This window comes from Drosophila mauritiana, chromosome 2R (genome assembly GCF_004382145.1).
Source record: "Drosophila mauritiana strain mau12 chromosome 2R, ASM438214v1, whole genome shotgun sequence".
Lineage (NCBI taxonomy): Eukaryota > Metazoa > Arthropoda > Insecta > Diptera > Drosophilidae > Drosophila > Drosophila mauritiana.
In genome coordinates this window covers 5299055-5323922 of record NC_046668.1, presented here as the reverse complement: position 1 = coordinate 5323922, position 24868 = coordinate 5299055, and the positions used below count along the sequence as shown (strand labels likewise).

Genomic DNA, 24868 nt, shown 5'->3' with positions numbered 1-24868 from the left:
GCTTTTGTGTTAATTAAAATAGTCAAAGAGCTTGTTTGCCTTCAACAAATATAATAAATAGCGCTGCCATCCACGTCGCTCGTATCAGGATACAGGCAATAATTCCGCATATATCAATTGAGTTTGTTTGCCAACTGCATGTGCATCTGCCGCTGAAATCCAATTTAAAATATTTCCAACTCTGCGGGGGTCGACATACCGTCAAGTGCACATTTATGGCTATTTACGCGTTTTCCCCATATGAAAGTGTGGCTACCCAGGACGAAGTCACGAGACGGCTGCTCAAACGTTCCTCCAAACACATCCAGCCCATAGGCAGATCCTTGAGACATCTAATTCCCCGACCCTCTTCCCGCAGAGCTGCTACCATCGTACTGAAGGAGAACAATTGCCACTTGCTGCGCGTGGACAAGGAACACTTCAACCGGATACTGCGCGATGTGGAGGCCAACACCCTGAGATTGCAGGAGCACGGCAAGGATGTTTTAGTGCTCGAGCGCGTGGCTAAGCAACGTGGACAGCATTCGGCATTTAAGTGAGTGTCTAATCAATTTTTAATGTGCCTTCAAATTTAACTGGAAGTTGGAGTTTGATTTGATGGGTTACGGCTGTGTGACGGAATGTAAGCTTTGTTTCTCCCTTCTGGCATCTTCGGATCAGGGAAATACATCCCATTTAAAGCAGCACTCAACTTCTAAGCCCAGATACCTGGCCTTTTTGCCTTAACATCTACATGTATTTGAATATCTTACCCCACAGATATACGGTGATGTCGGGCACTCCGGCCAAGATGCTGGAGCACCTGCTGGAGACGCGACTGGGCCAGTCCGTGGGTGGAATGGATCCCTTCTTGGACGACTTCCTGCTCACACACATCGTATTCATGCCCGTCGTTCAGCTGGTTGATGAATTGGCCAATTAATATCCTTTTTAAAACAACAAAAATCACCGAAAAATTCCGTAAGCCCTTTAGTCTTTCCCCCTTTCAATTCCAGCCACGTCCCAGAGCTTAATCCTCGCCTTGAAGCTCTCTAAGTCCCCATGTAGGAAGCCTAGTGTTTCCAAGGTCCGTTTAGCTAGGTCCTCGACAGTCAGGCTGCACTTAAACTGCAGAAACGCACTCTTCATGCCGTCCATCTCGCGCCCGAGTCACGTTCTCCTGGGTGGGAATTCAAAACATTTCCACAGCGACAGTTTAAGTGCCGCCGGCACGCAAGCCTCCACACATGACCCCGATCCCGACCAGCGCGAGTGGGTGCGGGGGGGCCGGACTTTCGGGTGGCTTTTGGGCTCGAGTGTAGCAGAAAATGCTAACAAGCAACACTTCCGCTTCCAACTTCAGCCGAAACAAAGCCACAATGATGACTTGGGTCAGCATTTTCGCGCTGCTTCAGTGGGGGTGAAGGTAGATGGTGGATGGTTGGGCGAGGACCGTGGGCAGTGGGGGGATAACTCTGGTCAATGATGCCTGAAACTAATCTCACAATCTGCATCGAAATACGTGATGAGTTTAATAAGCAGGCAGGGCGGAGCAATAAGGTTAGCAGGAATGCGGGACAGAAATCAATAACCAGATTCCCAAGACGGGAAACCTACTTTGGGACCGACTGACCCGGTAAGGTAGCGCGCAAGAAGTTGCGACGGACAGATTTTCAGGACCCAAAAAATCCCATTCTTAATCCGATTCACAATCCCAAAAGAAATTGGTTTCCGCCTTAACCGCCGTGCACCTTCCACTGCGATGCCCATGAGGACGCCCAAACGCCCGAGGATCGGGAGTACATAATCAACTTTAAGAAGCGCGTGATCCAGTTCATGCAAAAGTGGGTCATGGCCGTACGCCACGCGGCCTTCGAGGAGCCCAGCGTGTGCGACTTTATCGAGGACCTCGCCGCCGAGGTGGAGGCCGATCCCGACCTGAACGAGGAGACCAGCATAGTGCACAACGTGCTTACCCAGATGGCGCGCTACCAGGAGGACCGCAACCAGAACGCCGGCCAGAAGTGGAAGCTCCCGCCCAACGGCCAGCCCATCTGCCTCTTCAGTGGCAATGCGACGCCTTCAAAGACGGTCATCCGACCAGATGATGATAGTAGGTGTCCATTCAATAGTGATTTAATACACTGGTATCACTTATCGTAAACTCGACTCTGCTTTTTAAGTCATCTTCCGCGTCTACTGCGCCGACCACACCTACTGCACCCTGCGATTCCCCATGCACACCACGGCGGAGCTCATCAAAGCGTGTGCCGCCGACAAGCTGCAGCTGAACCGGGGTCCCGAAGATCTCGTCCTCGTCGAGGTGAAGTCTAACGGGGAGCGGTCCGTGTTCAAGGACAACGATGTCAGCATACCCACGGGCCTGTCGCTCAACGGCCGCCTGTTCGTCTCCGTCAAGGACCACCTGGATGCCCTGGTAAGCGCCGACCAACTTGGATGTTGTCTGACCATTTGTTATCCTTGCTCATTCCGCAGACCCAGCTGCAGGAGCAGGAGTGCCCCACCGAGGGCGTGGACATCGACCTGGAGATACTGAGCACCAAGGAGCTGGCCTACCACATCACCCTGTTCGAGTGGGACCTCTTCTGGGCCGTCCATGAATACGAATTGCTCTACCACACCTTCGGGCGGCATCACTTTGGCAAGGTAGGAAGGCAAACTTTGCCGAAAAGTCTCAGAAGTCTCGTTTGGGTAATTATCCTGCCAGGCGCTGACCGCAAAATTCAGCCATTTGTCATCTGCTTGCAAATTGAGTTAGCCCAGAGTTTTGCCACTCGAACTTATTAAAGATGGCCCAAAGCTAAAGGGCCATATGTTTAATGAATTTCACACTCCCACCCGCAGATCACTGCCAACTTGGATGTGTTCCTGCGCCGATTCAACGAGGTGCAGTACTGGATTGTCACCGAACTGGTGTCCACTCCCAGTCTGAGCAAACGCGTCGGTCTGGTCCGGAAGTTCATCAAGCTGGCCGCATAGTAAGTTATAAATACTCAACTGTTAAGTGAGCTGTCATTAACTCATTTTAAAATTGAAGTGCATTTCTTTGAAAACATATATTTTGAAGACTAAAAATCGTGTTCTTAACTACTATCTATCATATTAGTATAAATTAGTAACATAGTATTAATTAAATGTTTAATACATATCCTTATTGCACTAACACCACTTTTATGTTTAGTGGAACATCCTTTCCAGCCAAAGACAGAGTAGTAAACGTTCTTATCTCGTTACAGCTGCAAGGAGTACCAGAACCTGAACGCCTTCTTCGCTGTGGTCATGGGTCTGTCCAACATGGCGGTGTCCAGGCTGCAACAGACATGGGAGAAGATTCCGTCGAAGTTCAGGAAGATCTTCCAGGAGTTCGAGGCCCTGATCGACCCCAGTCGCAACCACAGGGCGTACCGAGTGTTCGTGGGCAAGCTGCAGCCGCCTCTGATTCCCTTCATGCCGCTCCTGCTTAAGGACATGACCTTCGCCCACGAGGGCAACAAGACCAGTCTGGACGGCCTGGTGAACTTCGAGAAGATGCACATGATGGCCCAGACGATGCGCACCATTCGCTTCTGTCGCTCCAGGAGTCTGGGTAAGACGAATAACCCGCCCTTGAAATGTAATTTGCTCATCGATTTCGATTTGGAACAGGACTGGAACCGCCGTCGCCGAAGAGCGAGGGCGAGGTGAGGTCGTACATCAGCAGCTTCCGCGTCATCGACAACCAGCGGGTACTCACCGCCATGTCCCAGAAGGTGGAGCCCACCAGGAAGCTCTAAGCCCATGTGGAGCTGTCATCCGATTAGCCTGTAGCGCGTATTAAGTGTCTAACCCTAGTGTGTGTTAATCAACCGCAATTAGCTGCACAGTTATGAGCTTAGCCGGGTTGTTGTTGCTTTCCGAAAGCCAATTGGGCCACGGCCACCACAGCCCGGACCAACTTTCGTCCTCATCCGCATCCGCATCTGCATCCGCATTAGCCTAAGCTACAGTGTACTATATCTACGACCCGACTAGGAACTATCTCAATCTTCTAATGAACTGAAACCCAAACGCATTTTAATGCAAACGATAAACTTTTTGCTTTAGTACAAAACGATGGAAAAGATGGAAAACAATTTGAAATTCGGGAATTCCCCGCGGAACCCGAAACGAATAAAAACAAAACTTGGACGTGTGTGATACTAAACATTTATAGGAGGCAACATCAAAACAAACACAACTATACTGCATAATTTCCCACAAACCATTACTCTATAAATCCCGCGCGAGCTGGTAGAATAATTTGTAAAGTTGTACTACGTATCCGAGAGCATGGAATCTATATTTTTATAAACCCTAAACTAAAACCAACTATTAAACAGTCTAGTTACAGCTAGTTATTAGCAAGTAAGCTACGTAGCGCATAAGTTACTTTATTTATAGTTTCCAATCTTATTTTCATTTGGTAGACCTTCACCCCATTTCCTTTTACGGCAACTCGCAAATAAAATACGAAACCATTTATTAATATTTATTTACACACAGCCCTAATTCGTTTTATTTTGTAGAAAGTGCATGCCTTTTTTATGCTACGTTAGATAAAAAAGTGCAAATGCAAGTGCATTCAAATAACTAAACACTGGAGAGGGACCTTATTAGTTGTAGTTATGTACATACATATATAGAAATACGAAAAATATTTACATTTATTTATTACACGTGCAACTGTGTTTAAAATATGGGGAATATTTACCAACAAGTCGTTCTTACCATAGATCTCTCAATGAAAATGCAATCAACCAATTGTTCTAACTATTAAAGGATTTCCCTTAGGTCCAATAAATTGTGGGTGTAAAATGTAATTATGGAATACGTGGTTTTGACACTACCTATTTTTTGAACACAACTGTACAAGATATGTATTTATATCCAAGGTATTACTATAGTCGGTAGGAGTAGAAAAAGAGGGGCATATTCTTGATCCTATGAACTAACTATCTATAATCCGACCGGATAAAGAACAAACGTCCGTCTGCGTCAACAAAATGCCCAAGCATCGTGATCATCGGCGGTTTTAATATTTGCTTAAGCCAACACATTTCCTAATCATAAAGTAAACTATTTATTATTATCATAAATTTCCGGAACTCTATATAAATTTCGGGGTATGTGAATAGTAAATACATTTTATCTACTATCCTTAGGTCGGGGACTCGACTATATCCTTTTTCGCCTTCATTAGACAACCTCATTTAGTAATCGTACTTGTAGTTACCAATTTAACCCAACTCCTCTCCCAAGTAAAGGTCTCTCGAACAACGATTTATCACGTAAACACCATTCCTAGATGTAACCAAAACTTTGACCATGATGCGTAGAATGTAATTGTCGTATTAATTAACACTTTTCTTTACGAAAACCAATCAAAATCAATCAATATTCAACTATAATCCAGTGGTTTCTCCTCCAAAAATAAAACAAAGCAAATGCAAACGAATATTCAATAAAACTTTTATAGATATAGCGAACCGATTCAAACGAAACAATATTCTTTAGTTCATAGTTAATGAGATGTAAAAATTTCGAATTGATTTACAAGCAACGCAACACCAATTTTAGTATGGTACAGTTTGTAAGTAGAGTTGGAAAGCCATTAATTACTTTATCTACACCACGTGCTACGGAAACGGGTAGAATCTATCAGAATCACTCACATAGAATTGTGTAGGCGTTTTAAACCCGACGCAACCTTACGATCCTCTGAGGAAATATTCGAAATAAGCCAACTCTTTGGTGCTAATGGCACAAGCAAAGTACATTTACCTAGGAATATTTATCTAGCGGATGCATTAATCTAGCATATGGACCGTAGAAACTATTTTAGTGTTAAGAAATCGTTTCCCACAACGGAAACTCCTTACGTGTCAAAACCAAAAATGTTTCTACATTTTTAGTACTGCTACTTATGTAGACGTAATACCAACAATACACCACCACTATTGTTATTGTTGTGCACTTTCAATAATACAATTTACATGCTATATAGTACATATATCAAATATGCAAGTACTCCAAAAGGGAAAATTTCCAATTTCACTTGTGATTCGATTTGACAATCTCAAAACCTAACTCTACGAACTTTTAATTTCTCAAATATAGCCTAGGCACTTGCATAAATTCGACATCATTGGGTAACTCACTGATGCACAAAAAAGATATATTCATGCTATACGTATATACCTCCGTTACCAAGATATAGCTAAAGCCAATCAGTCGTAATCAGTCAGTAAATGTTTGAGCCGTAACTTGTTCTAACCAATAAATGTTCAAATCAGTGTTTACATGTCTAACGCAAAACAATCTCGAAGTTTACTTACCTACCAAATAGCAAAGTAGATTAAATAGTTCGTAATGGGGATGACGAGACGGCTCCCAGAGCTCACAGCAAGAAGACAACACCAACAACCACTTAGAAGTAATTAATCCATCGATTATGGTATGTGCAGCAGAAGCAGCGATCTTTTAGCCATACTACCAGTTACATATTCTACTAACCACAAAGCCCATACCCCGAAGTGAGATTTGTGCAATGCAGAGCAGATATTTCAATAGCCTAATATACCCTAAATGTTGAACCTAAGAGTAACAAGATATATCTTTGAATGTCTAACATTTTGAACTCAACTAATATTCGAATAAAGATTTATGTGTTAGCAAGCTCCTACTGGTTTTTATTTTTGAAAGCGTCACTTTTCTTGATGGTTTGGGCAATGGAATCGGAATTCAATCTGTGTAATTTTAAAAATGCATTGCGTTTTTGCTTCAATTTATACACTTAAGGGCTTTAAAACAAAATTGTATTCAAACTAATTTAAGTTCCTATGAAATAACCTTGCAATCCAGGTCCTAAACATTTCGAGTTGATCACCCCTGGACTTGTTTTAGCCAAATAATTACCTGATCGTTTTCCGGCTAACTTTGAGCTTTTCTAAATGTATAATTCCCGCTAGTCGCTAGGCAACACTGCCATACACTCGCGATCGATTCAACAATGGTTGAATCGCCAGCTATGCTATACAACTCCAAGAAATTGATTTCAATTAATGTCGTGCTTATGTTTTTAAACGATAAAATTACGCGTACTTATGTGCGTACCTTAAAATATTGTTATAAATCGCGCCAGATGTTAGACCGCAATTCCTCCCGCGCTGAGCTTTTGAAAAACGCCAGATGTAGTGGGAAAAAGCCAACTTGGCAACGCTGGTGGGAAGAACCGCGCGTTGTCCGTGACGTCACCGGATGACACAGCAGCTGCTCGGCCGCCGTGACAAAATCATCGAAACCGGCTGAGCGGGCCAACAGTTGTCCGCGAAGCTTTCGACGAGCTGGAACAGATAGAGATTGGATCGCGAGAAAGGCGTAGTAGCACTGGTTTAGACTTAGAAGCGTCCAATTTACACAGCGTTAATTATCAGCGCCAGCGACACGATGACCAATCTGGCTCCCACCATCCGGCTGAACAACGGGCGCGAGATGCCGACTCTGGGCCTTGGCACCTGGAAGTCCTTCGAGTCGGACGCTTACCACTCCACGCGCCACGCCCTCGACGTGGGCTACCGGCACCTGGACACCGCTTTCGTGTACGAGAACGAGGCTGAGGTGGGACAGGCGATCTCCGAGAAGATCGCCGAGGGAGTGGTCACTCGCGAGGAGGTTTTTGTGACCACCAAGCTGGGCGGAATCCACCACGACCCTGCACTGGTGGAGCGCGCATGCCGCCTGAGCCTTAGCAACCTGGGTCTGGAGTACGTGGACCTCTACCTGATACACATGCCGGTGGGCCAGAAATTCCACAACGACAGCAACGTGCACGGAACCCTGGAGCTGACGGACGTGGACTACCTGGACACATGGCGCGAGATGGAGAAGCTGGTGGACCTGGGCCTGACGCGTAGTATCGGCCTGTCCAACTTCAACGCCGCCCAGACGGAGCGAGTGCTAGCCAACTGCCGCATTCGGCCGGTGGTGAACCAGGTGGAGTGCCACCCAGGCTTCCAACAGCGCCAGCTCCGGGAGCATGCCAAGCGCCACGGACTGGTCATCTGCGCCTACTGCCCCCTGGCACGTCCCCAGCCCGCTCGGCAGTGGCCGCCCTTCCTCTACGACGAGCATGCCCAGAATCTGGCCAAGAAGTACGGCCGCACCACGGCCCAGATCTGCCTGCGTTATCTGGTCCAGCTAGGCGTGGTGCCACTGCCCAAGTCGTCTAACAAGGCCCGCATCGAGGAGAACTTCCGCGTCTTCGACTTCGAGCTGAGTCCGGAGGATGTCGCCGGCATGGAGCAGTATCACACCGGGCAGCGCACGGTGCCCTTTTCGGGAATGTCGGGACATAAGTACTACCCGTTCCACGACGAGTTTTAGACAGGCTCAGGGGTGTCCCAGAAATCTCGGTTTCGCCGTTATTGGATTGGCTTGGAATGCAAACGAAACGACTGTGGTATTCCAAGAGGGGTGTTTTGTTTTAGTTGTTAACTCAAAGTTAAAGAGGTTTCCGGTAAACCGATGCATTAATTTCCCTTTATATTTTACTGGAAGAGGTTCGTAAGACACCCCGCATATGTAGTATTTGTATTGTAAAATAAAGTATATTACGTAGAAGATCTCTGGGCGGTCGGGCTAATCAGTTTGTCTAACGGGGCCGCTTGATAAATCGTGTTATCTGCGAGAATTCGGCGTGTGCACCCGTCGGTCGGAACTCAGAATTCCGAGTCAAGTATGGGGCACATAACGAGCTTTCATTCAGATGAATGTCTGCGATAGACGCCAAAATACCTGCAAACGAGGAGAGACATTTCCAGGCGCATCGGAATCATATCTCCGCTTATCAGTAGAACAGATTCTGGAATTGTGAAATCAAATTTCAAATTGGCGACCTTGGGCAGCGATAACGACAGATAGAGCATCGATAGGAGTGACTGCCGATAACATTCAGCACAAACGTTTTGCACCACTGTGCATTCAGCTTGGGCGGTCTGGCAGCACTGCCCAGTTTGAAAATCTGCAATTTATTTTCTTTCTCGTTGCCAGAAAAGACGTATTCTGTACAAATTTAGATGTAAATGTATGCAGTAGCACCCCATACTCCCCATAAGCCCATTTTAACCTGGTAAAAGTAGTGGTACGACCTTGCGACACCATCACCACCGATGACAACATATCGATACTTTCGACACTGCAATCATTAGCTTAAATAAAGAACAAAAATAAATCAGCGTTAGCATGTCAATGATACTAAGGCGGAACCTAGGGGCATCCTGGCTGCTCAAGGTAGGCATCCCACAGCCAAGAAAGATCACCCACTGATATCAACACATTACTCCCATGCAGGCATGCTACAGTTCCAGCGCAAAACCGGTGGACTCGGCCAAAACAATTCCCAGTAACCTGCTCGAGGATAAGCAAACGGCCGTTCTGCAAAAGGAGAACGGCGCTATCTTCGACAAGCGCCCCTTCAAGATCCACCTGGACAAAGGTACTATTCAGAAATCGCAGCCTGCCGGTGCGCAGAGAACAAGTATTTACATAACCACAACTCGCGATCCCAACAGATAAAACATACAGCTGGTGCCTGTGCGGCAAGTCCAAGTCTCAGCCCCTCTGCGATGGAATGCACAAGAACGAGTTCCTAAAGATCAAGCAGAGGTATGTACATAGGTGCTCGAACCAGAGCTCTCCGACGAAGTAATACCCCTGTGCTTTCCAGGCCCATACGGTTCAAGGTGGAGAAGTCGGGAGACTACTGGCTCTGCAACTGCAAACAGACCACCCACAGACCCTTCTGCGACGGCACCCACAAGCAGCCACACATCCAAAGCGCCGTCAAATAGATTTAGGATTGATTGATTGTAGGGCCCTGCCCGTGTGCGAAAATGAGAAATGCATTAATTTTGAATCAAGCAACACATGTTTTTATTCTAGAATTAGATTATAGATCGTGGCGTGGGTGGTACACCGCACCAACGCTCCGCGATGCTGTGGTGTGTGAGCATAATCATACATTTACTTGTGTCTGTCGAAAGCACAGGTGACTATCATGTGAGTGGTGTGGTGGTTGGTGTGTTAACAAATTATTTACAATGATCAGAGAAGAGAAATGAAGGGGTGAAAGTTTCCGCTTGGAGTAACTTGTCCGTGGGTAGTGATATAATGTGAAAGCCGGAAATCAAAAAGGTGTGTTTAGAAAATAGAAGGACGTTCGCATTTATTCAAACTTTTTAACGAGTTCTGCCTGTTTTACACATAAATATAGAACTTAAAAAATTGAGAGCAAAAATCACTTATTTTATACAATCATTTTGTTATGAAGCCAAGTATTTAAAAATATAAATCGAAAGTACAAAATACCGTTTGTTTAACATAATTTCAGATTAGACAAATTCGGCTCTTGTGATCTACTACATACAACACTCAAAACGACTAAAGTCAGCTAGTGAAAAGTTTTACTTAAACAAAAATTATAAATGTGCTTAATAGGATATAAATCAACCATGTAAACCATGTGATACAAAGAGCTAAGCTAATTCGAAGTAACTTTGCAAGCTGAGCATTCTAAATTTTCTTAGTCACGAGTCTGTGAACTTTTCAAAAACTAATTTTGAAAAGGGTAGGCTGGTGCTTTCCATTAGATATCGAGATTTGGTTCGTTTATTCCGCTAATATACAAACAATTTAAATATGAAATGGTTGATGGTTCACACACATCGGCAACAGCAGCAAAACTTTCGTGGGTACAATTTTGAATCGAAAAAAAATCCCGTCTCTATCTATTGAGCGACTGCGTTCGTATCAAAGATTCTGTTGTCAGCCTCGGCTTAGGAAATCAAACACTCTTCTTCTTTTTCTTCTCGGTTTTTGCTTAACGTCTTCTTGGTTTCTGTCTAAATAATAAACTCTGTCCCCTTCATCATGCTTCTTGACTTATGTTTTGAATATGTATGCAGCAAATGAATTTAGTGGGTTTTCTTTCACGTTTCAAATTAATACTCCTCGTCCTCTGGTGGGGCATCGTCAGGCGGCGCAAAACCATCCTGCAAATAGAAAATATAAGTCTAAGCGATTGCAGAGCCGGGTAAAAAGAGTACAGACTTGTCCTACCTCAGTCGCATATAAGATGTCCAAAATCTTTTGTATGATCGGATGCGCCTCGGCGTCATCGGCTTCTTGGCAACTAGGAACATAATAGCAAGTAGGCATGTCGTTCTTAATTGAACCGGTTGATTTAATTACTTACAGAATTTCAATATCCCGCAACTTGGAGAAGTAAAAGTCACGCTCCTTTTCCAATCCCTCCAGGTTTATGCGCATATCCATGACCTGATCCATAAAATTAGTACCGGTTTTTTTCTCATTTTCTTGATCTTGACCCACCTGGTTAGACATCTCTTCTATTTGCTGATTGTTGACTGAATTGCTCGCGTCGTTCTTCTTGACCGTGCCCGTGCTGTTGGCACCGGCGTTTAACCTGCTCGCTGGGGCTGCGTTGTTCGTGCGCGGCAGCACCTTGGATACTGCTGGAATGGTCAAGACGGTCGGGTTTAGTATGCGAACATCCAGGCCGGAGGTATGTATAGAAGCATAAGGAATCAACAAACGTGAAGCACAGACAGCTTGTGTCTTCTATTCGTGCTTTTGTGTTTACTTGGAGGATGTGCATTTAGTTTCTTAACTGCGACAAAATCTACATGGACCTGGGCATGCGATATGTACAATTGTCTGACCATGTGGATAGTGCTTACGATAATGAAAGAAGAGATAGCGATAGGAGGATACAATTGGGAACCAAACCAAAACAACATACTGGGCTTCACTGCAGGCGTCATTGCTGGGCGTGTCGTTGCCGATGGGCCACGTCGATAGCTGCTGGACACGCCGCTTGCCGCCGTGCCGGGCAGTGACTTTACCGCTCCCGATCCGAAGCCCATTGGGGCTCCCTCGCGCACCGCGCTGGCATCGTAATCCCTGCCATCGTAATTGGCATCGAAGAACTTTTTAAACCATTGCAAAAACTCGAAATTGTCTTGGAAGCGACCCTTGATTAATTTGTCAATGGGTATAATCTAAAAGTAAAATGGGCGAGAGATATGCAAACAGGTGAGAGAGCGTGTGGTGAATCCAAATGCAATGGGAACAAAGATTAAACAAACATACAGTATGAACTTGGGAAACAGAACTCTTTGGCCAGCCAAAGCACCAGATAAAAAAGATGTGTATAAATAATAACTTTGCAATGATGGGGATGGATTTTCAGTTAAATTGATCCCAGGTTTAGCTACTTCCAAAGATAAGATCTAAACTATTTTTTGCGTTTAACCTTGGAATACAGAATTCTTGTCGACATACAAGTTTGCAGTTGGGAATCCGTCCACATTTGCCTAAGTATTAAGTAATATGGGTTCAAAAGTATTGTGCAAGTCGCGGTTCTATATAAATACAAATATTTGGGTATTTCCCATCACTGAACGGGTATGAAGAGGAGTTAGTGGGTTGGATGTGGGACAACAACAGATCCTCCGACATGTGTGCTTTGTGCTTTGATGCGACTGAATGTGTGTGCGTTTTGTGTAGTACTTGGTGCTCCAGCAGCTCAAGGCCAGTGGGGTTGGTGAAGTTTTGTGTGGTGTTGTGTGGTATCCCAGTTTTGCCTGGTTCCGCTGCGTGCTTCACGTTCGTTCGCTTCGCAACTCAAATGAAATGGCAAGCAAATGGCTCTTCCCCACCGGAGTTCGTGGCTTCGACAGAACCGTACCAGTTGAAGCGATGACCCGTGCTGGCATTCGTCCGCCAGCAGGTGGAGCCTGCAATGGTCGCCGGTGCATCAGATGGAGATCGTTGTTGCTGCTGCCCACGCCACTGCCTCCGTTGCTGCCGTGTCCGTTGCCATTGCCCAGCTTGACTCCGCCCCGCTGAGACACGGGGTCGTACTCGCGACCGTCGTAATTGGCGTCGAAGAACTTTTTAAACCATTGAAGGAACTCAAAGTTGTCTTGAAAGCGTCCCTTAATCAGTTTATCAACTGGAATGATCTGTGGTTGTCGGTGGTTGCGTAGTCGTGAAGTTGATTTGTAACGGAAACCGTAGTTAGTCACAACATACAAGAGTTTATTGGTACAGTGGACATGTGCATTTAGCGACGCTTTAAGCGCTTCCACTGTACCGTGCCCATGTCCACTCTACATTCTTCGGATCGGGTGGATTTGTGTGTCAAAATTAAATAAAGGTTCGAGAAATAGAAAAGTAATGTAAGCGAGCAGGCGCATATGTACCTTATCCACAGACATCTTCTTGAAGCCCGCCTGCAATATCTTGAAGTTCTGTATGTACTCGTGCTCCAGATTGGTACGAAATTTGACACGCTTTACGGGCACTGAATTGGGGAACAGCATGTCCATGAACTGACAGTAAGCGGCACCTAGAAGTGGAAGCGTAGGTTGATCCCAGCACTTTTTAGACGAGTCAAGCCCACTTACCTGTGCAAAGCTCTTCGATTTTTGAGAATTGCGACTGGAGGCAATCGTTAACCCAAGCTAGCATGTCGTGGCGCGAGAGATTCTCTGACGTCACATTTGTGGAGTAGACGTTAACAGCCATGTTGGTGGTGTCCACAGGTTTATTGAGCGGCACTGAAACGGAGATGCAAAAGGCTGGTTAGTTGGTAACTGCACAGTGCCGGCTCTACATGCAGTCCGTGTGGGAGTGCTAGCGCCATGAACGGCTCTTAATTGCGGCGGCTAATAATTGTTTTGGCTCGGGGTGCATTGAAGCGTGTCCCATGTGCGTGCTCAATATCAAGATCACGATAGTCATCAGCAAAGCAAACGGCAACCGGGAACGCCAAATGATTGTTATTGGACATGTTACCGTTGCTCACTCATTCCACAATCTGCAGAATTTGTTCCTCGAAAGTAGTTTGGCTGGTTGGCGGCTCTGGACCGAACAGACCGAACCACAAATAGGCCTTTCCACACCAAAAGCTAATTGCCTTACTTCCCGGATTCAGCATACCAATCTGCCCGATGCACTTACCACCTCTGTATATCCCACGTGCTTCTGGCTGGATTACCGATAAACTATACTTTCTTGATAAAACTCAATTTGCAAAACGAAATCAAACTGTACAAATTACTTTCGTTTTCCTTTTACTTCGTTTTACGCTCTGTGACTAACTGGTAGGACTTATACAAACTATTGTACCTCTGAAATCTCTACTGAAAAGCAACATTCTCAAGGCCTGTTTTTTGACCACTTAGTCGCCATCCTGTTATTTTTCGAAATATACGTAATGCGGGGACCAAAAACGAACACTGAACTAAGACAAAGAGTGGCAGAGTGGCATTCGAACATATGCACTGATTTTTTACTGCGTTTCATGACCCCAAACAATCTTACCCTAACAAGTAAGCAGTATCTTTGGTTTCGTCAAAGTTCAAGATATGGATATGGGTTCCGAGCTTCAGGAGATAAATCCTCATCTCTACACTTACGAGAGCATAAACGGCGATCAAACGAAAGAAAATGCTCCGCGGATACTGGAACGGGCGAACAATGAACTTGGACTGTTCGCTACAATGCGGCGACATCGATCCGCTTCGTTGCGACGCGAAGATGGAGATTACTCATGGACCGCGTCATTGGCATTATCAATGTCAGCCTGGCCAGCAGGAACATAGAGCATGGGCATGGGCCATCTGACGTGGGCCAGCGAGATAAAGAATTAGCCGGCATTTGGGAGCCGGCCTATAAATACACCGACTCACGTCGGCCGTGGGCCTTTCGGTGTTTCCGTAAAACTCCGACTCTCCACCTTTTCGCTGCGCGAGTGTACGGTGCATTGACCCGAAAGGGCGGAACTTCAATTCAAATGCGGAGCGATTTGCTGCTCGTTTATTGATTTAAGTGCCCCGCCAGAGAAGGCACAACAATAGCAGTGCCCCAAATACAAGTTCGGATTACTACACAGGGGAATAATCATATGCTTCCTTTTCCATCTCCAAAAACTACGTATTCCAATTGCATATTTCCCCTGCATACTACTATATTAGTGGCATCTTTCTCAGCCGTGTTTTAGACTGACCTGTTTATTATTTTCCAATAAGTGGATAAGACTGAAATTCGATGATTCAGTAAACTCTAAATAAATAACATTAGTCATTAATCATAAAAATCATAATACATTTAGGTATCTGCAAAGTAGAGCTTTTTATAAAATAAAGATTATATTTAAAATAAAATTTTCATGGTAAAAACTTATCATTTGAAATAAAACTTGCAGTTTAAAACTAACTACTAACGAAATTTTAAACACAAGTGCAGACAAATCCCTCTTAAATCAGTGACTCTTTTTAAAGAACTTCATTGCATAAAAGTCAACTGATACGAATGCTTATTTCCATCTCAAGATGAAGAAAAACAAATGATGAGTTACAGTTTAGATTCATATTTCGAGAGGCACATCATTTCTATGACAGTGTTATTGAGTCATTTGCTTGATAACTCATCAGAGATCATTATATCCACAAAATTTCTAGTTGGTAAGTCGCTGATGTGTGACATTTGTATTCGAGAAATTGCGGAATGGATGACCCAGCCTATGGTTTTTTTTTGCCAGTGTAGTTTGTTGTGGCTGTCGATAAGTCAGTGTGGATGTATGGGGTGTGGGCGCTTGCAGCGGAAGTTGAAAGCGAACTAATTAAGCAGAACCAGGGAAACAGAAAAGAGGAGCGAAGCAGGGAATTAGTGGCCAAGCCGGGATTTTCCATTTCTAGCCCACTTTGGGAGACTTCCATATTTGAACCATATTTATGAACACATGTCCACATCCCCAGGTGTGATACAGTCTGCTGAGAGTGGAAGTGTGTCAACAACAATAAGCTGTTTGAGCAACAAATAAACATTCCGATACTATGAGCCAAATCCGCTCGAAACTGTGAGTGAGTACTCCCAGTCTTTTTGAGTGGGAACCGAAAAGAAACCGGCATTCTAGCGGAGCAGCATCGGGAAGGCCAAAAAGCTGCGTCGGCGGAGCCCATATCAATTAAGCCAATAAAAATAGTAACTTGAGCTAAAGGAAAACAAAACAAGTCCGAGAATCGTTGGTAACTGGACAGCTCACACACACACACACACACGACATCTGAAGAAATGCGGGGGCTTGACAGATAAGCCGTAGAAGAATGACGTCATCCAAACGGTGGCTTAAACTCAGGCAATATGGTTTCCCCGCTTTTCCAGACGTCCCGAGCATCGGGAACGAGGTAGCAGGGGTTGGGCACCTTCCACCATATATGTACACTGCACCGGAATTTTTGCGGCCTCTTTCTGCGTCTGTGGCAAGAACAAACGCACGCACACACACACATGCTCGCCGAGATGACAGTCACTCACACTTGCAAGGAACCAGGATAGGGAATTTTATTTTTGGAGGAGGAAGCGAAGCAGCAGCAGGCGACATTTAAATATACAATGCACACGCACACGCACAGGCACGCACACAGGCGCACGCAGGCTCCGCGATGTACAGCTATTTATTCGGCCAAGTGTGCACTTGAAGTTTTCGGCAGAGTTATTTTAAATCGCCACATACCGATGAACTTTCTTTTCTGCTGACGCTACTTCTAGGTTTGCGATTTCTTCTTCTCTGCTTTTTTGCGAAAAAGTCGAGGAGCCGCACACACACTCACACATATGTACACGGAGAGAGATACACTCACTGACTCACTCACACTGTGGATGCAGTGGCCATTCAACTGGTCATTCTTGGGATCCTGTGATAAACTCACCTAATCAGATGGTCGTTATCCTTCGGGCCGACGGAGAACTAAATGATTCCTGGCTTTAAACAAAGAAATGCTAATTCTACGAACCGTCTTCAGCTAAACGAGCGAGCGCTAGGGATGTAAGATGTACACTGATGCATCGGCCGCCCAGCGCAGGTCCGCATGGAGAGCTATCGATAAGCGCTAGAGATGAACGATAGTGCGCGATCCACTATATAGCGATATCGACTGTTATTTTTGAAAACTACTATTAAATGTACGAGAGCATGGAAACGTTTAGCATCAAAACGTTACGTTCAGAAAAAGTATTTATAATATTGCAATATATTGAGCTACTATATAGGCGTTTTTTTTTTAATCCCTGTCGTGTCAATCTTACTGGTTTAAAAGCAATTGTTTTGTTATGCATTATATACATTAAATATTTTTATGTTTTCCGTATTTGTTAAATCGCTGTAACTTTTTGACATCAACATTTGTTCTATTGCACAGGAAATAAAATATTTTAGCAAATTTAAATTCATAGGCGTTGAACGATTTAACAAGCCCTGTTCCTAATAAACACTCAGTTGTACATTACACAGTTAACAATTGTCTTAACGCTAATAAATGCAACAGTTTCGAAATAAAGGCTGGCATTAAATGCCTGTAAATGCGCTCCGATTAAATTTCTCCAGCATGCAAATTGTGTTTACATGCGGAAGACTCCAAACTTGGTCTCCTGACCGACGTTGTTCAAGGCTGCTTTCAGGCTAAGGCCCAGGATCTGACGGGTGTTGGCCGGATCAATGATGCCGTCGTCCCACAGACGAGCTGTACTGTAGAAGGGCGAGCCCTCCGCCTCGAACATTTCCACAATGGGAGCCTTCAGCTTCTGGGCTTCTTCCTCGCTGAACTCCTTGCCAGCTCGCTTGCGTTGATCTTCGGTGATCTGAGCCATAACATTGGCTGCCTGAGTTCCGCCCATCACTGAGATGCGCGAATTTGGCCACATGTATAGGAAACGAGGCGAATAGGCCCGACCACACATGCCGTAATTGCCCGCCCCGTAGGATCCGCCGATTATCACCGTTAACTTGGGCACATTAGCGCAGGCCACTGCCGTTACCATCTTAGCTCCGTTTTTGGCAATACCATTGGCCTCGGCATCGCGGCCCACCATGAAACCTACAGAGATCGATATCAGTATATAATCACCTAGTCACTTCACATATTAACTCACCCGTAATGTTTTGCAGGAAAACAAGCGGTATCTTGCGCTGTGCGCACAACTGAATGAAGTGGGCGCCTTTGAGTGCGCTCTCCGAGAAAAGGACTCCATTGTTTCCGACTATTCCTACTGTGTGGCCATATAGCTTCGCGAATCCGCACACCAAGGTCTCGCCATATAGCTTCTTAAACTCCGTAAAGCGGCTTCCGTCGACGATGCGCGCAATCACCTCGCGAACGTCAAAGCTTTTGGTAAGATTAGGACCCACGATGCCGTACAGCTCTCGTGCGTCGTAGCGCGGTTCTTCTACGGCAGACGGAGGAGTAGCACTCTGGAAATTGACTTGACTTGAGTGCATCAGCTGATCGTTGTACGAATTCGTGGCTGGCAGGTTCAAGTTGCTCACAATCTGGCGGGCCAGATACAAGGCGTGTTCGTCGTCCACGGCATAGTGATCGGTGACTCCAGAAGTCTTGCAGTGCAAGTCAGCTCCGCCCAGATCTTCTGCGGACACTTCCTCTCCAGTGGCCGCCTTCACCAGTGGTGGCCCAGCAAGAAAGATGGTTCCCTGCTTCTTAACAATGATGCTCTCATCGGCCATTGCCGGTACGTAAGCTCCTCCGGCCGTGCAGCTGCCCATAACTACGGCGATCTGAGGAATTCCCTGGGCCGACATATTTGCCTGGTTGTAGAAGATGCGTCCGAAGTGCAGTTTGTCTGGAAAGACTTCCGCCTGTCGCGGTAGGTTGGCGCCACCCGAGTCCACAAGGTAAATGCAGGGCAAGCGGTTTTCTTGGGCAATCTCCTGAGCGCGCAAATGCTTCTTAACGGTAATGGGATAGTAGCTTCCACCCTTCACAGTGGCATCGTTGGCCACCACCAAACACTCAGTTCTGTAATGAAAGTTGCATATTATTTGTGATAATTTAAAACGATTTCGTACACAATGTATGAATACCTATTTTCCACCTTTAAAATAAGATATAACGCCATTGTTGAGTTCCTTCAGTATTAGGCTCACAAAAAAGCTGGAATAGTTCCGGAGATCTCTACGTTTATACGAACAGACAGACTGGCGGACATGGCTAGATTGACTAGGCTAGTTATCCCGATCTTTAATTTTTAACGTAACATACTATACAAGCGCTAAAATATCTGATGTGGAACTTCGATCATATTGGATTTTTCAGACCTACCCGCAAACGCGTCCCACTCCGGTGACGATTCCCCCGGAGTTGACCACCTCTTCGCCATATAACTCGTGACCGGCCAAAGCACTGAGTTCTAGGAAAGGCGATCCTTTATCCAGGAGCAGGTTGATGCGCTCCCTGGCCAAGAGTTTTCCTCGCGAGGTGTGTCGCTCGATGGCCTTTTGTCCGCCGCCCTTGAGCACCTGGCTGGTGAAGTTCCGCAGATCTCTAACCAACCTGGCCATCTCGCTGGCATTTTCCTAGAAAAGCTTGGACTTAGCTGGTGTGTAAACATAAATACAGCCTGTTTATATGCACCTTGTACTCGGCGGACTGCTTGTCTACCTCGCTAGGCAGAACATTGGCGTCTCCTACGTGGAGCAGTCGCACCTGGCTGCACAGCACCCTCGAGGAGCTCCTGAACAGCCCATTAAGCCGGATCATTTTGTGGGGGAGGGATTTTAAGCGAGCTAAATGCGAAAATTACCACGCGAGTGGAGGCGAAAGTTACGTCAGTTGTGGGCGGCCGAACTGATAACGATAACAGCAACAGCTGGTCGATCGCTATTGAGTCAACTATCGATTACGAAGAGCAAACGAGGATAAGCGGTGTTGTACAGAAAGAAAAAATAGATATAGTTTTTTTATAAAAAGGATAAAGTTTAAAGGATATAAAAGACTAATATTTCTGCCCAATGAAGAAAAAGGTAGAACCCATTTGTTGCTTTCACAGCTATAAACATCCAATTGGTATATATCAGTAAAAAAAAAAAGCATATTATTTTAAACGAGATTTTTATTATAGTTTGCTAACATTTATTAATTGCAACACTCTAGCTGAGACCGCCTTAGGAATTGAACTTGAGACTGTAACAGAATGAACAGCCAACTACATAGGTGCACTGATTTTATGCTTAAAGTTCTAAGAACTTTCATGCGATTCATTGTATTGCACAATTTGCGTAGACGTGATTTGTGATTGTGCAGGTCGCTCTAGAAGGTAGGTAAATACTAATTTATATTGGTTTACGTAGTCGTTAGTGGGCTTGTTAACGTAGCTAAACAATCACTTGACATGCATAAACATTGGCTCGCTTAGATTTATTCACTTAACTAATTTAGAGTGTAGTGTTAGATTTCTCTTAAAGCGTTTCGAAAAAGTTGTACTACAAAAATATGATGGGCCTGCGCCTTGCATAGGTTACTTGATCTTGATTTTATGCAGCTTCAGCTTGAAGCCCAAAACTTCGCTAAGCACGCCCGATAGGGCCGACAGGATGACCACCTTGATGGTTGTGAATAGATATGGATTGGCACTGAGGCCAGAGATCTTGAATGGCGTTTCGAGTTCCTTTAGCAGATCGGCGGCCAGCTTGAGCACGCTGTTCGACACCATCAGCTCCTCCTTTTTCTTCGGCTTCTGCTCGATCTGCAGATACAAGTTAATTTGCTCCGTAATCAGCACCGACACACTGCGGTACTTGTGCTGTATCTTCTGACCTAGGGTCATGAAGCGCAGCAGAAAGATCCCGATCGTTATGGACCAGATTAGGGCCTCCAAGGTAAGGTGTGTGTGCAGATGAACCGAATCCTTCAGCCACTCGACGCTGAGGAAGGCCAGCAACAGGAGGGTTACTATGAATGCGGCGGAAACGATGATATCCACCGATCGCTGGGGTCCGCGTTTCTATGGCGAATGCAACTCAATGTTTTTGATCGATAAATACGTGGATGTGTATATTTACCTTCAAATACGACCTCACGCTCAGCCAGGTCTTGATGTTACGCACCTTGTTCAAACGGAAGTGGGGAAGATTTGACTTTCGAGCCCTACGTGACGAAGTGAGGTGGGAGAAGAGTTTGGCGTAAAGAAAGCGTTGCTTGAAGGTGCGCTCTGCAACGGCGAATATAATGAACAGTATGAGGGTCAGGCAAAGGCGTTGGACAAAGCCCAGAGCCAATACCGTGCGCTCCCACTGGGTGTCGCCGAATGCAAAGCCCAGAAGGGTGAAGAACGATGCCGATGACTTCTCCCACAGCAGCTGCGGCATGTTGAAGTAGCTAATCTCACTGGCCTTCTCTGCATCGCTCCCGAGTGTGACCTGAGTGCATTTAACCAGTAATAAGTAAGCTCCCTCCCGCAAACCTTCTCGGCAACATACCTCGCAGAGACGGCAGAAGATGGGAATCAATGTGAGCATGAATGAGAAGACCACGCCTATGTAGATGTAGTCGTTGGTCTCGCCCATTGAGTCCACGCGTTCGATTATGCAAGACGCTATCTCCAGCACGGATAGCTGCGCCTTTTTGGCATCTCGCTGATCCCAAATGGTGCAGCTAACTTTATAAATTCAATTTTATAGTGCGATCAAAGATGCCAATTTGATTGGTAATACTTACTACGGTCCAGGCTGCTATGTGGATTTAGTATAGTGGTAGGGGTGATATCCAGCTCTCCAGGATCTTCGTCGCTACAGGCTGTGTGCTTCAAGCCCCCGTCAGAGTGATCCAGATCAGAGGTGTAACTGCAGTCTTCGCTATTTGTCGTCACCCCCAGCCAGTCGGTGGCAGAAGTTGTGCACTCTTGGTTGCAGCCCGAGGCGGGACTGGACATAATGTCGGCATCATCGCACTCATCCGATTCCGCGCAACTCGTTGAGGATTCATTGCCGCGCGACTGGGGTTTCTTCTCGGTTGGAGAAGCACTAACAGTCACGGCGTTTGCTGTGTTTAATCGCAGACGCAACTGATTGGTCTGAACAGGAACTGGTGGAGCCGCAACAGCCACCGCGTTTGGCAAAGGCGAATGGTTGTTGTCCTCTCCACTAGAGCTCTTTCCATTCAGACTCTCGAAGCCATCGTCCTCCCCGATGTTTCGGCGCGTCTGGTAGGCTGGCTTGACGGAACACACACTTTCTCCGACCGACACGGCACTTTCTGCTGCAACTTTTCTGCTCGAGCAAGGCTCGTCGCCCAGCTCGTAGGTTGCGTAGATCTGAATAGGCGTGTGCCAGTTGACGTTGCGTTTTTTGGGGCTTTCGGGAGCAGCTCCCCCTGCCTTTCTGCTGAGATCGTAGCATGTGTCTGTGGCTGCCAGCGGTTGCGATAGTGGGCTGATTGCAGTCGTTGTCAAATAGGTCTCCTCGTTGCTGCTCCGCTTTATAACAGAGGGCGAAGGTGTAGCAGGCGTGGTGGGTTCTGGCACCGTGGCACAGGTAACGCTTGGTGAAGGCAAGGGCGTGACCGGTCTGGGAAGCACTTCGATGGCGCTGGTTGCGATTCTTCTTGGGAGTGAAATGTTACTGCTGGCCTGGGACAAGTCAGCCTCCACTTGTCGAACTCTAAAAAGAAGGAATTCAATATTTGGTTCTCAAAACAGCTTCGTTCTTACCGCACAAACTTCTTGCGGCGTCGCACCCGGTTCTCCCTGGTTGCGGCTTTGTCACTTAAGCAGCTTGCCGATATTCGACGCAGCTTGTTCTTGCTACTCCCGCCAGAGACGCCCGAGGCGGTGTTAGTGGCTACAATCTGTGAGTGGATTAGACTGATCAGCAGGCTTAGGGCACACGGAATAAGCAGGGCGCTGAGGAGGGCGGCATGTTCCTCGGACTCCTTATCTGCATCCTTATCGGAGACATCTCCATCTGCCTCTGCCTCAAGCAGGGTTCCATTTGGCGGTTTTTCATAGACAAGGGGCACTATGCGACTGCTGTGAAGCACGTAAATAGCCCAGTTGGTTAACTGTGTGAGGTAGAGGACAAGGATGAAGCCGAAGGCGTTTGGCGTGGTCTGCTTGACCCACCACTGGGCATAGAGGGGCAGCAGGACATAGCGCAGAATGGCCAGACGTATCACGGTGAGTAGCGACTGCTTGGGCTTGGCCTTAGGGAACGTGGAACCTGAAAAATGTGTTTTAATTATGGGCACTATTGGGGTCAGTCAGGTTAAACACACCTCGCACCAAGTCCACATCGATTAGCTCCGTCTTCAGCTTAGTGTTTTTTAAATTGACATTATTGAAGCCGTCCAAGATCCTCTGCTCGACGGTCTTTTCCCATTCTTGCTTGTCATAGGTGCCGATTCTCTTCTGGTACCTACAAAAATTCAACAGCGGAAAATTTGATAGTCCGGAGAGGGAGAGAGTAATGAAGCATTGTTCGCTTACCATGCAACTATTTCATCCAATTTCATAGTAATAATCACATAAAAGCCCTCGAAGTGTCGTGCAGCCTGCGAACGAACAAAGAAATCTTCAATTAGGCCTTACATCTGCAGCGCGAAAGCCTCTAATTTACATCGGCCTGCGATAGCGAGTTGCCCGCTATCCGGATATAACTGGGGAGTAAGCCCCACAAAACCCACTCCGTGAGTTCGCGGCTGGGATTTTGCCCCACATATGTAGTTGGCGTCGAACAGCTGCTCTGCATAACGGGTTTAGCAGGCGACTGGCCGATATCAGCTGATGACTTTCACCTTCGCCTTGCCACAAACACGGGCCCGCCCCCGTCAAGCCTACGCACATAGCGCGATAAGAAGTGCCTCAGTGCCTTCCCCTTTTCCGCCCAGACCGCCTTGAAAACCTAGGGAAGCGGACGGCAATCGGTCCAACAGCTGTTTATCGGGCGGGTGGGCGGCAATGTTTATGCACACACATGCGGAAGAGGCGCAGGTATACACACAAGCGCAGGGAATTGGACTTGGTATGCGGCCCCTTCTGCAATGCTGGGTTCAAGGTGAATTGGCCACAGCACCCGCACCGTGGCCCCATGGCGGAAGCACCCGTGGGAAGAGCTGTTTTTTATTCATGGATGGCGGTTTTACCTTGGTTTAAACCGCGTCACAGATCGATATTTGTCCACCCAGGCGCGAGTTTCTTCCGTGTCCGCTGACTGCTGGTCTCATAAATTCCTGGGCCACTGCTCTGGGAACTTTGGATCCCGTCGGGTATCTGGTAATTTTGAATGCACTACACACGCCGCAAAAGCGTTTGCATTTGCATTGAGTCCGAAAAGATTTGGTGCGCAACAGAACAAACGTCCCGTTCCTAACGAAAAACTAAAGTGAGTGCTCACAAATACGTAAATTTTGCTCAGCTAGATATCATCGATAGGCAGTGGATGGATTGTCAGCTGGCCGACGGCACCTATCGATAGCTATTTAAATCCAAATGGCGGTCATGTTGTTTGTTTGAAAGTCCAAAATAAGCTTTCCTTTTTTTGTTAATTTGTCCTGCAAATTATAAACCAGGAAGGTTCCGGGAAGAAGTACATCTACATTACTGGGTTTTGTTGCACATATCCGAATAGATTAGAACTTTTCTGGTTTGTCACTTGCCAAGCTTTATTGTAAAATATTGAATAAACCGACATAACATTAATACAGGATATGCTGATACCAAGACTTTCATTTTTGTGTGTGTTGCCGAAATTTACTCCAAATAATGCGTGTGGGTAGTTTGACCATAACACAGGAAGTAGTTGAGAACCGGGTGAAGTACAAAAACGCTCCCTAGAGATCCGCCTATACGAATTCATCATTAGGTGGATCAGGTTTTGATGGCGATCTTTACAATTTGACCATTCTTGTAGAAATCAATACAAATAAAGCTAATAAGAACACTTGAAAATCCCGTCTGATCTTGCATGTTTCTTTTGACC

At 46.1% G+C, this 24868-nt stretch overlaps 6 protein-coding genes across 16 annotated transcripts in view; 3 read left to right on the top strand and 3 right to left on the bottom strand.

Moving 5' to 3' along the window:
• The window catches only part of LOC117136363 (rap guanine nucleotide exchange factor 4), a 36248-nt gene extending 31728 nt beyond the window's left edge, over window positions 1-4520 (top strand). For all 4 annotated transcript variants that reach the window (XM_033297234.1, XM_033297237.1, XM_033297236.1 and 1 more), the window contains 8 exons: window positions 359-535; window positions 760-921; window positions 1731-2092; window positions 2163-2416; window positions 2476-2646; window positions 2845-2978; window positions 3237-3586; window positions 3646-4520. In XM_033297234.1, coding sequence (XP_033153125.1) covers window positions 359-535; window positions 760-921; window positions 1731-2092; window positions 2163-2416; window positions 2476-2646; window positions 2845-2978; window positions 3237-3586; window positions 3646-3773 — 1738 coding nt within the window. In that variant the 3' untranslated portion in view covers window positions 3774-4520. The remainder of the gene's footprint in view (window positions 1-358; window positions 536-759; window positions 922-1730; window positions 2093-2162; window positions 2417-2475; window positions 2647-2844; window positions 2979-3236; window positions 3587-3645) is intronic.
• A 2772-nt stretch (window positions 4521-7292) lies between these two features.
• Window positions 7293-8639, top strand: LOC117138095 (aldo-keto reductase family 1 member B1). Its single transcript, XM_033299945.1, has one exon. The coding sequence runs from the start codon at window positions 7465-7467 to the stop codon at window positions 8398-8400; it is 936 nt and encodes a 311-aa protein (XP_033155836.1). The 5' UTR covers window positions 7293-7464; the 3' UTR covers window positions 8401-8639.
• A 555-nt stretch (window positions 8640-9194) lies between these two features.
• Window positions 9195-9935, top strand: LOC117138098 (CDGSH iron-sulfur domain-containing protein 3, mitochondrial). The gene is made up of 4 exons (XM_033299954.1): window positions 9195-9306; window positions 9367-9511; window positions 9588-9681; window positions 9743-9935. Exons 1-4 carry the CDS (start codon window positions 9259-9261, stop codon window positions 9864-9866), a joined length of 411 nt encoding a protein of 136 aa, XP_033155845.1. The 5' UTR covers window positions 9195-9258; the 3' UTR covers window positions 9867-9935.
• A 279-nt stretch (window positions 9936-10214) lies between these two features.
• On the bottom strand, window positions 10215-16960 carry LOC117138096 (microtubule-associated protein RP/EB family member 1). Of its 8 annotated transcripts, none has more exons than XM_033299946.1 (8): window positions 16815-16960; window positions 13506-13658; window positions 13302-13447; window positions 12785-13061; window positions 11407-11549; window positions 11270-11352; window positions 11125-11206; window positions 10215-11066 (listed from the first exon to the last, which is right to left on the bottom strand). In XM_033299946.1, the coding sequence occupies exons 2-8, from the start codon at window positions 13624-13626 to the stop codon at window positions 11016-11018; spliced, it is 903 nt and encodes a 300-aa protein (XP_033155837.1). In that variant the 5' UTR covers window positions 13627-13658; window positions 16815-16960; the 3' UTR covers window positions 10215-11015. The 8 variants fall into 8 exon arrangements, with proteins under 8 accessions (XP_033155837.1, XP_033155839.1, XP_033155840.1 ...); XM_033299948.1 differs by having other exon boundaries at window positions 11407-11546; XM_033299949.1 differs by having other exon boundaries at window positions 11134-11206; window positions 16815-16959.
• Window positions 16961-17141: 181 nt separating this feature from the next.
• LOC117138094 (probable methylcrotonoyl-CoA carboxylase beta chain, mitochondrial) lies at window positions 17142-19757 on the bottom strand. The gene is made up of 4 exons (XM_033299944.1): window positions 19530-19757; window positions 19218-19471; window positions 18034-18914; window positions 17142-17978 (listed from the first exon to the last, which is right to left on the bottom strand). The coding sequence occupies exons 1-4, from the start codon at window positions 19653-19655 to the stop codon at window positions 17503-17505; spliced, it is 1737 nt and encodes a 578-aa protein (XP_033155835.1). The 5' UTR covers window positions 19656-19757; the 3' UTR covers window positions 17142-17502.
• Window positions 19758-20004: 247 nt separating this feature from the next.
• LOC117138093 (putative homeodomain transcription factor) lies at window positions 20005-24290 on the bottom strand. The gene is made up of 8 exons (XM_033299943.1): window positions 24033-24290; window positions 23377-23441; window positions 23166-23305; window positions 22603-23110; window positions 21612-22552; window positions 21374-21552; window positions 20957-21313; window positions 20005-20898 (listed from the first exon to the last, which is right to left on the bottom strand). The coding sequence occupies exons 2-8, from the start codon at window positions 23400-23402 to the stop codon at window positions 20413-20415; spliced, it is 2637 nt and encodes an 878-aa protein (XP_033155834.1). The 5' UTR covers window positions 23403-23441; window positions 24033-24290; the 3' UTR covers window positions 20005-20412.
• Window positions 24291-24868: the final 578 nt, after the last annotated feature.

Excerpts from the sequence above, each read along its gene's own strand:
- LOC117138095 (XM_033299945.1), top strand. The coding sequence starts at position 7,465 with ATGACCAATCTGGCTCCCACCATCCGGCTGAACAACGGGCGCGAGATG.
- LOC117138098 (XM_033299954.1), top strand. The coding sequence starts at position 9,259 with ATGTCAATGATACTAAGGCGGAACCTAGGGGCATCCTGGCTGCTCAAG. Across the intron at positions 9,307-9,366 it reads GGGCATCCTGGCTGCTCAAG|GCATGCTACAGTTCCAGCGC; the intron begins GTAGGCATCCCA and ends ACTCCCATGCAG. Across the intron at positions 9,512-9,587 it reads CAAGATCCACCTGGACAAAG|ATAAAACATACAGCTGGTGC; the intron begins GTACTATTCAGA and ends CGATCCCAACAG.
- LOC117138096 (XM_033299946.1), bottom strand. The coding sequence starts at position 13,626 with ATGGCTGTTAACGTCTACTCCACAAATGTGACGTCAGAGAATCTCTCG. Across the intron at positions 13,448-13,505 it reads AATCGAAGAGCTTTGCACAG|GTGCCGCTTACTGTCAGTTC; the intron begins GTAAGTGGGCTT and ends TTCCACTTCTAG. Across the intron at positions 13,062-13,301 it reads AGAAGATGTCTGTGGATAAG|ATCATTCCAGTTGATAAACT; the intron begins GTACATATGCGC and ends CGACAACCACAG.
- LOC117138094 (XM_033299944.1), bottom strand. The coding sequence starts at position 19,655 with ATGATCCGGCTTAATGGGCTGTTCAGGAGCTCCTCGAGGGTGCTGTGC. Across the intron at positions 19,472-19,529 it reads AGCAGTCCGCCGAGTACAAG|GAAAATGCCAGCGAGATGGC; the intron begins GTGCATATAAAC and ends AAGCTTTTCTAG. Across the intron at positions 17,979-18,033 it reads TTTCCTGCAAAACATTACGG|GTTTCATGGTGGGCCGCGAT; the intron begins GTGAGTTAATAT and ends CGATCTCTGTAG.
- LOC117138093 (XM_033299943.1), bottom strand. The coding sequence starts at position 23,402 with ATGAAATTGGATGAAATAGTTGCATG. Across the intron at positions 22,553-22,602 it reads CGCCGCAAGAAGTTTGTGCG|AGTTCGACAAGTGGAGGCTG; the intron begins GTAAGAACGAAG and ends CCTTCTTTTTAG. Across the intron at positions 21,553-21,611 it reads ACATAGCAGCCTGGACCGTA|TTAGCTGCACCATTTGGGAT; the intron begins GTAAGTATTACC and ends GAATTTATAAAG.